This window comes from Thalia democratica, chromosome 2, assembly GCF_965202585.1.
Source record: "Thalia democratica chromosome 2, ktThaDemo2.hap1.1, whole genome shotgun sequence".
NCBI classification, from domain to species: domain Eukaryota; kingdom Metazoa; phylum Chordata; class Thaliacea; order Salpida; family Salpidae; genus Thalia; species Thalia democratica.
The window spans coordinates 33,724,775-33,737,491 of NC_139166.1; the positions used below are offsets into that span (position 1 = coordinate 33,724,775).

Sequence of the window (12,717 nt, forward strand, 5' to 3'; positions counted from 1 at the left end):
ATTTTTGAAAAACTCAGGCTAGTTTTTTGTGATATTTTAAATGAGTTTGTGTTTTACTTTTGAAAATGATTTAAAAAATTATTGCTAAAGCATTTTAATTGTTTTTTAAGTTCTGAAAACCTAGAGTTTTAAAATTGAGTTGTATTATACTTTTTTATAATTTTTTTATTTAAATTAACTTTAAGAAAAAAAAGAGATTATGTTTGTTACGTTAAAAACAAAGTTTGTTACAAAACATTTACTGATGATAACTTTCTTATGTATTTAAGTTCTGTGAAATTTTTTTACAGAACTTCTGAAAAAACAGAATATTTAAAATTGTTTGCAAATGAATTTATAAAAGTAGTATACATTTGAAAATGGAAAAACACCTATTTGCCTACTTGATATTGATAGTTTACTTTCATGATATATTAGTAGTTAGATCACAATCTAGTTTGTTGTCAATAGTAACAGTCAAGGATAATAAATTCAAAGGTTAGTTAAAAATTGTTGTAGAGTGTTGCAGTACTATAATACAAATTTTAGTAAAATGTTATTTGTTTAATCTTTGAAAAAAAAAATATATTTATGACCTAAAAGTAAAGCATAACTGTTTATATTATTCAAAAAGTATAAGTTTTTTCTATTTTATTAAAGGCATAGGGGTTATAGCACTTATTTAAATTTTATAATCAAGTTAATCTTGTTTTAAAGGTATTAATAAACCACTCTCAAAAGTAAGTGAAAAAAAAGAATTAAAAGTCACCATTTAGGTGTGAAAATAATAATTTAATAATTGCCAGTATTAATATTTATACAAATGCCTAAATCAAATTCTGGCAAGTAGTTATTGTAATAATAAAGGTTTTTTTTTTGTGATTTTATGTAGCAATCATTATAATAACTTTTTAAATATTTTATTAGTGCTTATCTGTGAATATTTTTTTTTGCAACTGTGTACCTCCTGTGCTAATAGTAATTAAACTGTTAAATTCGTTAAAAAATTAGGGCAGGTAAATATAAGATAGTTTTAAGTTTTTATCAACTAAAGACTAATTTGTTTTGAAAACAACATTTTAGTATTTTGTTAAAAGTTAATGATGCAACTAATCATAAACTTAATTAATGTTTTGATATTATCTTTTTTAGTATTTTATTAGGTATATGACTTTTGCCTACTTAGATACTAAAAATTAAATTTGAAAAAAAATTGTAGTTTTAAAAAATGTATATCTAGCTATCAAAATACTTTAAAGTAAATTTTTAAAGAATTATTTTAGGGTTATTGTGTTGTTGTATGCTTACTATAAGGACAACTAAAGATTTTTTACTTGTCATTTATATTTAAACAAAACTTTTATCATTAAAAGTTTGTGTTATAAAAATAGTTTTGTTTCTAATCTTAAAAAAAAAACGTGCATACATGCGTAACTGCATTTCTTGTACTTAATGTTTAAAAATTAAACATTGTTAAATGTAATAAGATATTTTCTGATGACTAATAAAATATTTTATGTAAACTAATAAAAAATGCTAGGTTTTGATTGTTGAAGCTTTTTATGTTTTAAGTTGTTTCAGAAAAATATTAAAAAATGTTTACTTAATAAACACTATTGACAACTTTGCCAGCTTTATACAGGCACTTTTGAAACTATTTTTTGTGTTATTAAGGGCATAGGGGGATCCACCTTAATTTATACAAATTGTTCTTATCTTATAGAGTTTTATCTGAGCTGTCAGAAATTTTTAACCACTTGAGAAAATTCAAAGTAATTTTTGAGATATAAGCGATCAAGTTGGTGACCTAAATAAGTTCCTAATGGAAGGTGCAAACTAAAAACGCAAAAAATACTATTTCATTAAAAATCTATCTTTTCCTTCGTTTTTTACCAACCTTCTTCACATTTTCACAGAAAGTCTATTAAATTTAAAAAAGATTAAATGCAGGAATTTTTTTGATAAAAAAAACACTTATTTTTTTGTTTTTTAAGTCTAAAGTTTTTATTTTTTAATATTTTTAAAATCACAACATTCAAAGTTTTTTAAGCTATAGAAGAAATGTTTCCTGAAAGTTTGAGATCTGTAGCTTAAAAAATGAAGTAGAATATAGGTATTTAGTGATTTTTTAATATTCCAAGAAAATTGACCCTGAAAAATTTGTGGTTAATAAATTTGTATCAGAAACTTTATACGAAAATTATAATATCTCAAAAGTTAAATAAGATTTTTTAATTCTATAAAAACTGGCTTGTAGATTGTACTTTAAACTTTCATATAAGAGCTAATGTTATTTTTAGTTAAAAAGTATTGGACTTCCCCTTGTGCCCTTAAGTATTAATCAAATAAATGTTCAAATAAATTTTTTGGTTAAAACAACTTGCACTGTTTATTGTATACTTTTTTTTTTATAAAGAGTTAAATTGTAGTGATATAATTGGTATTTAATTTATATTTCATTAGACAAATTAGCAAAATTTGAAGCTGAAGGTATTAAATCAACACTACTTTATGATGAAAAGTTTTATGTTGGGGCTAATCAAAAGCTTTATGTGTTGAATCCTAGTGAGTTTATATACACATTTTAAGATAAAAATTAAATTATTTTGAATACGACATATTAGATAAAGATTATAATGTATTATATGTATATATATAACTTGAATAAAAAATAACTTAGGCTATTAACAAGATTTAAAAACATACTGTAAATTTTAACTAAGTTTGTTTCAGATATTTTGAAACACTGTTTACATTTGTGTTTAAAGTATGTGAAAAAACTAAAATAATAACATTAAATGTACACTACTTTTGCAATTTTTTGTATTTATTCGTTGTAAAAAATAAATACTATGTTTGCACATTGTAAATTCAAAAATATCATGAAATAGTAAATCTAATTGTTTAGGTATTTACTTTTTGTAATTATTTAGTTTTGTTTGATAAGGTTGGACCATTAGGTATTTAAAAATTATTTTACTATTTATAATATAAGGTTGTTCCTATAAAATTTTGAACTGTTTTTAGTTTGCTTTGCCTTCAAGATTTTTCTAATTATTTCATTTGTACTTATCTACGTAGAACAAAATGTTTGTTTATAGAAAATATTAGCAATGAGTTAAATGATGTTCGCAAATGGCCATCATCTTCTTGGTTGTGTCCAAATCTTGAGTGTGTCAACTACATCAGTAATATTTCTCCTTATAACAACACTCATATGTTGTTATGTGGTGCAATGCTTACAAATGCTAAAAATGCATTTTTAAATGTTGAGGTTGGTAGGAATTAGCTTATTCATTTTGTTTAGTTTATTATTATTTTTTTAATAAGAATTTTAGTTATTAATCTACAATATTATACAGCTCTTTATATATTTTTAAGCATTGATAACTTTTAATGGAATTTAATTACTTTTATTAACTTATTTTGAAAACTTATATTGAAAAAAGCTTGTAATTTTGATATTTGTTAGGTTTTTGAAATTTCTTAAAAAGCTTATATGAAGTACTTAAAACATATATAATGTTTATTTTTAAAACACTGTATAAAATAAATTATTTGAATAGTGTGTTTTTTTTATAGCTCTTTTAGCTGTAAATTTTGAACAACTCATTTTATCTATAATAGGCTCTATAATAAAAATTATAAACATTGTAGAACCAAAGCCTTGTAAATACTTATCAAAATGATCTGCAGGGTGATTTTTTTACTATAAAGCTGTTTTTTAAAGCTTTTTTTTCTTTAGCAAGTGTCTGCAGCCTTTTATTAGTTACATGCTGAGATCTTAAACTAAATATTTGTTTTGGTTGTGTGATTTTGTAATTTTCAGTACAAGTTACACTAGTTTTACATTCAACAACTAAACTTTTTTTAAATGTTAAAAATATTGGTTTCACAGCCTGTATGACAATAACCAAAAAACGCTTTTGAAAATTTTAATAAAACTAATACTTATTTAATTTCTGTCAATTGTCCTTATTTTTTTTAAATTTACAATTTGTAAATGCTATTGTCTCCTAAATTTAAATTCTCTTGCGTCTAGTCTAGTATTAACAAATTCAAAGTAAAAAGTTGTATACAACCGCTATATTCAGGAAGCTTGTTTTATGATATATTTCCTTTTAATACAAGTTTCAACTGGTAACAAAGTTTCGACCAAAAATACATCTAAGATTCTGTACATTTTTTGAAGGCTTTACATTAAGCCTTACAAAGTGATTTTTAAAAGTTGCTTGAGTTGTTTGATCTCAGTTTTCTTTGGTACAATAGTCGTAAAATTATAATACCCTTTTTCTAATTCATACAGTTTCTAATGAAAATTTTGGGTATATAATAATCCAGACTAATCTTTTTGCATCCGTTTAAAGTCTATTTTAATCCCTAAATCAAAACAGGGACCAAAGATTTAGAAAAATTAAAAAAATTTCCAGATCTAGAAATGTATGTTACCTATAAGTTCTAGAATTGCTATTTCTTAAAAACTTTTGAGCTAAGTTTGCAAACAACGATATTTTTATAACTTAAAACTATTCCAATATCAAACCGTCATCTTTTTTTTTGTTTTTCTTGTATATTTTTTCATTTAGTTTTAACGTGTTTATCCTTCATCTTAGGAGTGTGTTTTTTGTTAGGTTCTATATATAAACTCAACTCTATAAATCGTCATACAGAGTTAATCCAGTTTGATTTTATTTATTATAACTTAAGATGTTTTACATTTGTTTCTTTGTGATGTAGCAATAAATAAACCTTGATCTTTACAATTTGGTTTTAGTAGTTAACTTTGCAAACTTTTCAAAATGACTGAAGCATAGGTAGTTTTTTTAAATTTTATAGCTTATTATTTAATATGTTAGATATATTTTTATTTTTATACGATAAATATTTAAAAATCTCAGATTATAAATAAGTGATAAAATAAGTATTCACACGATATATTGCTACTTTTTTGAAACAGACTGGTTCAATAGTTGAAGAAAACACAAAAAGTTCCAAAGAAAATTCACTCTGCAGTGCTGATAAAAACCATAATGTGCAAGCTCAAATTGCTATTAAATGTAACAAATCATCAGAAGTTATTGCAAATTCGTACCCAGATATGACCAGTAACTCAGAAATGAGTCTAGTGAAACGAATTAACAAGGACGAACTTGTTAGAACAATAAAAAATACTTTTCGTAAGTTAAACATTTTTCAGTAGTCTTTTTTGTATATTTTATATTTTTTATCTATATTTCAGGTAGTTAGTGAATGTAATGTATATACAGTAATATAATTAGTTCTTTGATTAGTACTCTTAACTACTAAGGTTACATGACAATTCAAATTCGGACAACTCAAATTCCGACAATTCAAATTCTTAAAAAAATATTTAAAAGACTATATCTCAATAATTAATACAAATTTGACAAAAAACGAAAAATAAATTTGTAGATCTTATTAATATCTACAAGCCACTTTTTTCATATTTTCAAAATCTAAAAAACTTTTCAAGATATTCTAAAATTACTAAAAATAACTATGTTTTTTACTTTATTTAACCTATATCTCAAAAGATGTTTAATTTTTTGAGAAAATAAAAAAATGGCTTGTAGAAATTAATATAACCTACATATATAATTTTTATATTTGATAAATATATATAACTTTTTTATTTGTGGATGTTTCAATTTTTTTAAAGAATTTGAATTGTCCGAATTTGAATTGTCCGAATTTGAATAATCGTGCATCCAACTACTAATAAAGTAAAAGAGTAATAATTATAACCTAGAAACTTTAAAGCTTTATTTCTATCCAAAGTGTTAAAGTTATAGGAGGGTAAGGTTTTTTTTTAATTGTTCTTATTTTAAATAACTTTAATTTTGCTAGCATTTGATTTTTAACGTTGTTTAATCTACTTTTTCACACAGTTTTTAAGCCATCGTTCTTAGACTATTTCAGTCTATTTAAAGGTAAAACATTTTATTTTAGAAAGTTTTAAATATGAAGTAAAAAAAAATATATGAGAATAATTTTTTTTTAGTAGTTTGCCATCTTATTTCTTGTTATTATATTTAAAGAATTTACAAAACTTTTTTTTTGACAACAAAAAAAATCTGAAAATTCAAATTTAATCGCTTACAATTAAAGGAGAAAATAAATTTTTAGTATTTGAAAGAAGTTAAAGTAATTAAAAAAAAAACTGTTTTCTATATAATTTTGTATATGAAACCTTCTATTAATTTTATGATTACTTAATTTTTTATGTTTTATCAAAAATATTTTTAACTATATTATTTGATATTTCTAATGCGGGCTAGTGTTAAATTTGTAAAAAATGTTTCACAGTCCTATGGCCAAAATAGTTTTAAAATTTTTATGCATATAAATAATAACAAAATAGTGTTGTTATTGTATTTATTCAAACGAATATAAATAAAAATAGATTGGCGAAATAATATAAATGAAAAACAAGTTTCTATTGCATACTGTTCTCTTATTTGTACTCTATTATGAAATCTATTTTGTTTATATTTTTGATTTATAATTCTGTAAAAGTTAAAAGATTTAGAAAACCGTAATACGCCTAGATGACTTATCTTCAGTTTAGTTTTTTACAAACTGTTTTTCATTTTTACGTTAGGGTAACATTTATGACTTATAAATTACAAGAATTTAAGAACTATAAAGCTGAATTTTTAATCTTAATAAATTATTTATGTATACTTTAGAAATAAAATCTAACAAATAGAATTTTATAAGATTTTTTGAAAATACATTTATTTATAAACATTCTTTAAAGATAATATTCAAAATTTTAAAAATTAAACTATATTTTTCGTGAAAATAATAACTTACAGTTTAAAATGATTAAAGGACTACATAGTAAAGCAAAAGCACAATTAAAAAGGTTCTAAAACAAATGCAGGAAAAAAATAACGTTTTTCTTATATTTTTGTTTTTAGAATAGTTGAGTTGTAATGATAAAAATAACTTGCTTAAATAGGAAAATAACAAAAATAAAAGTATTCTTGGGTACTTACTTAATAAAACATTGTATTATATTTTTTACTAAATTATTAAAATTATTTTCTATGTTACGTAGAATTCTATTTGAATAAGTCATAAAAATTTAGTGTAAATTTTATGCTTAACAAAGACAGGGTTTGGTCTTTAAATTAAAACAGTAATAAAACCTAAAGATGTTTATGATACATATAACATGAACATATAACATGAACTATACACTTTTGAATTTTTTTATCCTTATAAAAGAAATATTATTTAATCTTAGTCTCCTTTCAATATTTTTGCAATGAAATATTATTTAATCTTAGTCTCCTTTCAATATTTTTGCAATAAGCATAAGAAGTCAAAAGCAATTTAAATTGCTTAACTGTATCAATAAATTAGTTTACGCAAAGTTGTTTTGTAAACTTCAAGAAAATTTTCAATAAAAACGTTTTTGAAGTGTAGTTTTTATTGGTTTTATTAAAAACATAACAAACTACAATTTTGCATACAAAATAAACACCAGTATTAGTCAGTTTAAGCGGCGTAAATAAATATTCTTTATAAACTGTTTGTTGTATACCTATACTACATTTGTATGAAACTTAATTGATACGAGTTTCTTGCTCGAGTAACTTATATGACGTAGTATTAATACTTTGCACAATCAAAATTTTATTATGAAAACATTTCAAATGACCAAACTTAATCTCATTTAACCTTTTATCTACAACTACTCACTTTGAAAGGAATTTTCGTGACATATTTTTATTAGTTAAGTTTATCTAAGTTCAAAACACACACCAATTTGAATTTAGTATTTTAGTTGAAATATTTTCTATAATTGAATTTTTTTACTAGTTTATTATACTTGAAATAGTCGAAATTTTTCGCCACCGAAACCTGGTAGTAAATAAAATATTTAATTTGGACATTTTTATTTTATAAAATCAAATTAAAAAAATATTCTAAAGTTTAATGTTCTTTTTAAACTTGAAGTTAATTTTTCAAATTTTGTTGTTTTAAAATGGTATGTTGATGTTTTATAAAGAATGGATATGTTTAATGTAAATCTTTTAAAGTATTAGCTAATCGTAAAAGTTCACTTTAAAAACTTTTGGTAGTGAAACACATAAAGTTTTTGCAAACTTCACATTTGTTTAAAGACATAGGGAGGGAAAAGAATTTTATTACAATATTAACAATAAAATGAAAGCTAAAAAGATTAACTATGAGACACTCTTTAAAAATTTTACTTAGTTAAAAAGAAAGTTTATAATAAAAAAGTATGGATTGCATTTTTTTATTGGCATTTTTTTTCCTAAATTAAACAAATAACTAAAATTATTTTTACATTTTTATATGTAGAGCCAGAAACTTTAACTTTCATTAATAATTAATTTTAAAAAATGCGATGTTGGAATTTCAAAATATTCCATAATAAAAGTTTTACGTAAAAAACAGAAGAAAATGTATTTCTTTTTATTAAGAATCAATTTATTTCCAAAACTTAAAAAAATTATGTAAGGTGATTAAAATAAAAATATTAGTAGCAGACTAACTTTAAAAATTCAAAGAAGATTAGTTAAAAAGCAAAGATGAAGATGGAATGTTGTTTTACTTTTTTGGTTTGCGCCTTCTATAAGAAACCTATTGAAATCATCGAATTGTATCTCAAAATCTACTTTGAATTTTTTAAGCAGTAAAAAGTGCATAACATCTATGTTAAAGGTCTACAAAATAAGATCAACTTGTAAAAATAAAAGTGGACCGCTATTCCCTAAATCTAAAGATATTTAAAATTTATAGAAATTTAAAATACTTTTTTAACCAATGTGTATAAGTTGATTGTTAATGTTTAAAATATGTTTATCTATAAATGAAAAAGTTTTCTATAGAAACTTTACATGTGTAATTTTATTTATAAGATTAATATTCTATAAATACTAAAATCCACTATTCTGCTATATATTGTTTATTCAAACATGTGTTTTAATTTTTTATAATTTTATTTATTTAGTCTTTTATCCTAATATTGGCTAGTTATTGTTTTGTTATTTTATGTTCTATATAGCATAGCTGTGGTCTTCACGGTGTGCACATAAATTATTTAAGTGTGTACAGATATTTAGTAGAGTGAATTTTTTTTCAAGTGAAGTTTTATTTGGCGATTGTATTAAAAAAATAAATTTATAATACAAATAAGCAGTACATACTTAACATGTTATTCGTTTATCAAGACACTAGAAATATAAAACGAATTATGGTTTTTGATAGTAGTTTTTAATTTTTATAGTCTAGTGTGAACAGAATTTATATTCCAGTAATTTAGTGTTTACAGCTTTTGAAAAGGTTAAGACCACTATAATATATAGTATAGTTTCAAAGAAATAAAAGTTTTTTGCGGTTAAAAATAGATAAGTCTAGATACTGTTTGTTAATGTTATATTTAAAGTTATGGTTTTTAATCAGATTTAGTAATAAAACTTTCAGACACATAAAAATTTTAGCAAATTTTCTTAAATTTTCATAGATATTTAGAAGCTTTAACAAACTACATATTTTTTGTGTAGTATTAGAGAAACAACTTCTTGTATGTTTTAAGTTTTTTCTTACTAACTTTTTTGTATTTGAATTTACTAGCAACTGTTACATTTTCTTGTACAAGGTTAAATGTTGTGTAGTGTTTTGTGTACAAAGCTGCTTTTTGCTGGCATGTAGGCAAAAAATAAAACTAATATTATATGTATATATACTTATATGAATTTGTTAACAGTTGAACAAATTGTTTAAATAGTAATTCCGGTTATAACTTAAGTTCGCAAACTTTATAGTCTTCTTTGTTTTTTTATGCCTATGATCTACTTTTAGTTAAAAGTTTTATTTTTGCCTAATTTTATAACTGCAGTAAAACTTTATTGAAATGTTTATTACTTATTTTAATTTTTTAAATTTGTAATTGAACCTATTGACTATTATTATACTGTATTGTTTATTTTTTCATGATTTATATATTTCCTAATTTAAAATCAAAACTTAAGTTTGTATTTAAAGTTTTAAAATATTGCTTAATGTAATTTTAGTGCTTGAGTATTATTTCCTTTTGCATTCAAATTCCCTATTGTAGTTTTCAAGAAGATTTCTGCGTGTAAAGTGACCCCCTACAAAGCTTTTAGTTTTGTTTTTAAGCTTTTTAAGTGCTTTGTGTGTTCTAATTTTTGTTTAAAAGCTCCAGTTCTCTTAACTGTCTTCTTTTTTTAAGGACAATTTTTCATAAATTAGCCAAAATTAGTAAAATTTTGAACGTTTCAGGATTAATAGCTACTTAAAAACTAACTACAACTTTGTTGGGTCGTGAATCGTAATTTACAAATAAAAATGATAATAAGTTTGTTTTAACTAAAAGTAACTATGAAATGTTTTAATAATAAGATAGATAAACATTATACTTAGATTAGATAGATAAACATAATTTAAAAATAAACATAATAGTTTGTAAGAAATGGTTAACCAAAAAAAAAAGTTTTTGATATATTGTTGATTGTATTTATTTTAAAGAAATTTATGCGTTAAGTATGTGTGTATATTAATTTTAAGTATAAATCTATATTTACTGTTTTTTTTAACTTTGTTATTAACATTAAAAATAAACTTTGTTAGTAATTGAATACTATTATATACATTAGGGTTTCCCAAACTGGGCCATTACAGAAATTTAGGGGGCCATGAGCAGTAAAGGGGCCACAGGGGGGCCATGACGACATAATTTGAAACTTACACCAGATATTCTGGAGTTGAGACAACGAGAAAAAAAAAATGTTATAGGCGTTTTTAATGGTAGTTATGAAACTTATACTAGATATTATGGAAAAATTTAGGAAATGTAAGGGGCCACAAGCCATAAAAGGGGGAGCCACAAGACCATAATTTGAAACTTATACTAGATATTCTGGAGTTGATGATGAAGAGCAAAAAAAAGGTCTTAGGCGGTTTTAATTGTAGTTTTTTGAGAAATCTTGTTAGAGGGGGCCATAGCTTTTTTAATGTCTTTGAAGAGGGCCTTTTGAAAAAAAAGTTTGGCAAACTCTGATATACCAAGTACTGTTATAGAAATCAGTGATTAAAAAATTAACACTACATTAATTATAGAATTTTTAGGTTTAAAATATTTGTTTAGATTATTTAGTAGTTAAATATATGTAAATTTTAAATCATCATAGTTTAATGATTAATGTTTCCAGAATGACCAAAAAGCACTAATTTCATTCTTTTGAACAGAAAATCAAGCAAACTTTGCTGCTTCATTTAAATCAATTGAAAAACAAAAAGACGGTGAAATAGTTCAAAAAGTTTATTATGTTTATCATGAAACAGCAAATGAACCTGGTTTAACTGGATCTAATACTAGAATTGCACAGGTTTTTTCATAAAATAGTTTGCTGTGTAGAGTATTAATGGTTAAGAGTTAAAAATAAATTAGTTTAATAAGAATTACGCTTTAAGTATTGTATTTTAAAGCTTGGAGAAATTTTTAATACAATAAAATTTAACTGCAACATTAATATATATTTAAATTCTTTTATAGTTCATTCTTATATTCAATTTAAAACTTAATGTTGATTTTTATAAAAAATCATGAGTCTTTCATGACCTTTAAGTGTTTTAACTGGTTTTAAATAAAGCTAGTTTGTACCTTAAATGGTTTCTTTTAAAAGTATGTATAAAGCAAATTCAAGCCAAAATAAACAAAAAAGTATATTATATTGAAGTTATAGCGTTTGACTATTTATTATATCAAATTTATTATAAAATAGAATATAGTATAATATTAGTTAATACTACTAAGTTTAATGCCAGCAGTCTAGTTCTTGGGCTTTTATTTGAAGTATAAAAATATTTAACGAGCATAAAGTTAATTTTATAGGCAAATTTATAAATTTTTCAAAAAAACATAAAACTTTAATGTCAATTATTTTCCTTATCTTAAAAGCTATCTAAAAAATTTTTTTTTATCTTAGAGAACGCACCTTTGTCTTTAATTTAAGAAAAAAAAAATTTGGTTTGGGGTTTGAATTATTTCATGGGGTCCCTCCAAAAATAAAGGGTTTTTTTCTTTTTTTCATTCAAATTGCCTTATAACCAAAAATATTTTTTTTTTTTAGTTTTTTTTTTGATTTCCATTAGTTTGCATGTTATTTAAACTCTTAAATAGTTATTTTATAAATAATGTTAATATATTTTACGATTTGGCCCCAAAACAAAATGATGTATATTACACTATCATTTGCCTTGGCCATTTCCTAGATAAAAAATTGATAAAAGGAAAAAAACAATTAATAAGAATGTGTATTACTACAAATTCTATTTAAATTATTATAGTTAAATTAAATTTGTTGTAATTCACACTCTTATTAATTGTTTTTTTCCTTTTATCAATTTTTTATCTAGGAAATGGCCAAGGCAAATGATAGTGTAATATACATCTTTTTGTTTTGGAGCCAAATCGTAAAAGATATTAGCATTATTTATAAAATAACTATTTAAGAGTTTAAATAACATGCAAACTAAGGGAAATCAAAAAAAAAATTTTTTTTTTTTAATTAATTTTTGGTTATAAGGCAATTTGAATGAAAAAAAGAAAAAAAACCCTTTATTTTTGGAGGGACCCCATTAAATGATTCAAACCCCAAACCAATTTTTTCTTCTTCTTAAATTAAAGACAAAGGTGCGTTCTCTAAGATAAAAAAA

The 12,717-nt window shown here is 22.9% G+C and overlaps 1 protein-coding gene across 2 annotated transcripts in view; it reads left to right on the forward strand.

Annotated features, from left to right (window-relative positions):
• The first annotated feature begins 296 nt into the window (after nucleotides 1-296).
• LOC145849828 (semaphorin-3ab-like) overlaps nucleotides 297-12,717 on the forward strand; it is a 33,199-nt gene continuing 20,778 nt past the window's right edge. For both annotated transcript variants that reach the window (XM_082954903.1, XM_082954904.1), the window contains exons 1-5: nucleotides 297-477; nucleotides 2,443-2,544; nucleotides 3,081-3,253; nucleotides 4,937-5,156; nucleotides 11,248-11,387. In XM_082954903.1, the coding sequence (XP_082811029.1) occupies nucleotides 360-477; nucleotides 2,443-2,544; nucleotides 3,081-3,253; nucleotides 4,937-5,156; nucleotides 11,248-11,387 (753 nt within the window). In that variant the 5' untranslated portion in view covers nucleotides 297-359. The remainder of the gene's footprint in view (nucleotides 478-2,442; nucleotides 2,545-3,080; nucleotides 3,254-4,936; nucleotides 5,157-11,247; nucleotides 11,388-12,717) is intronic.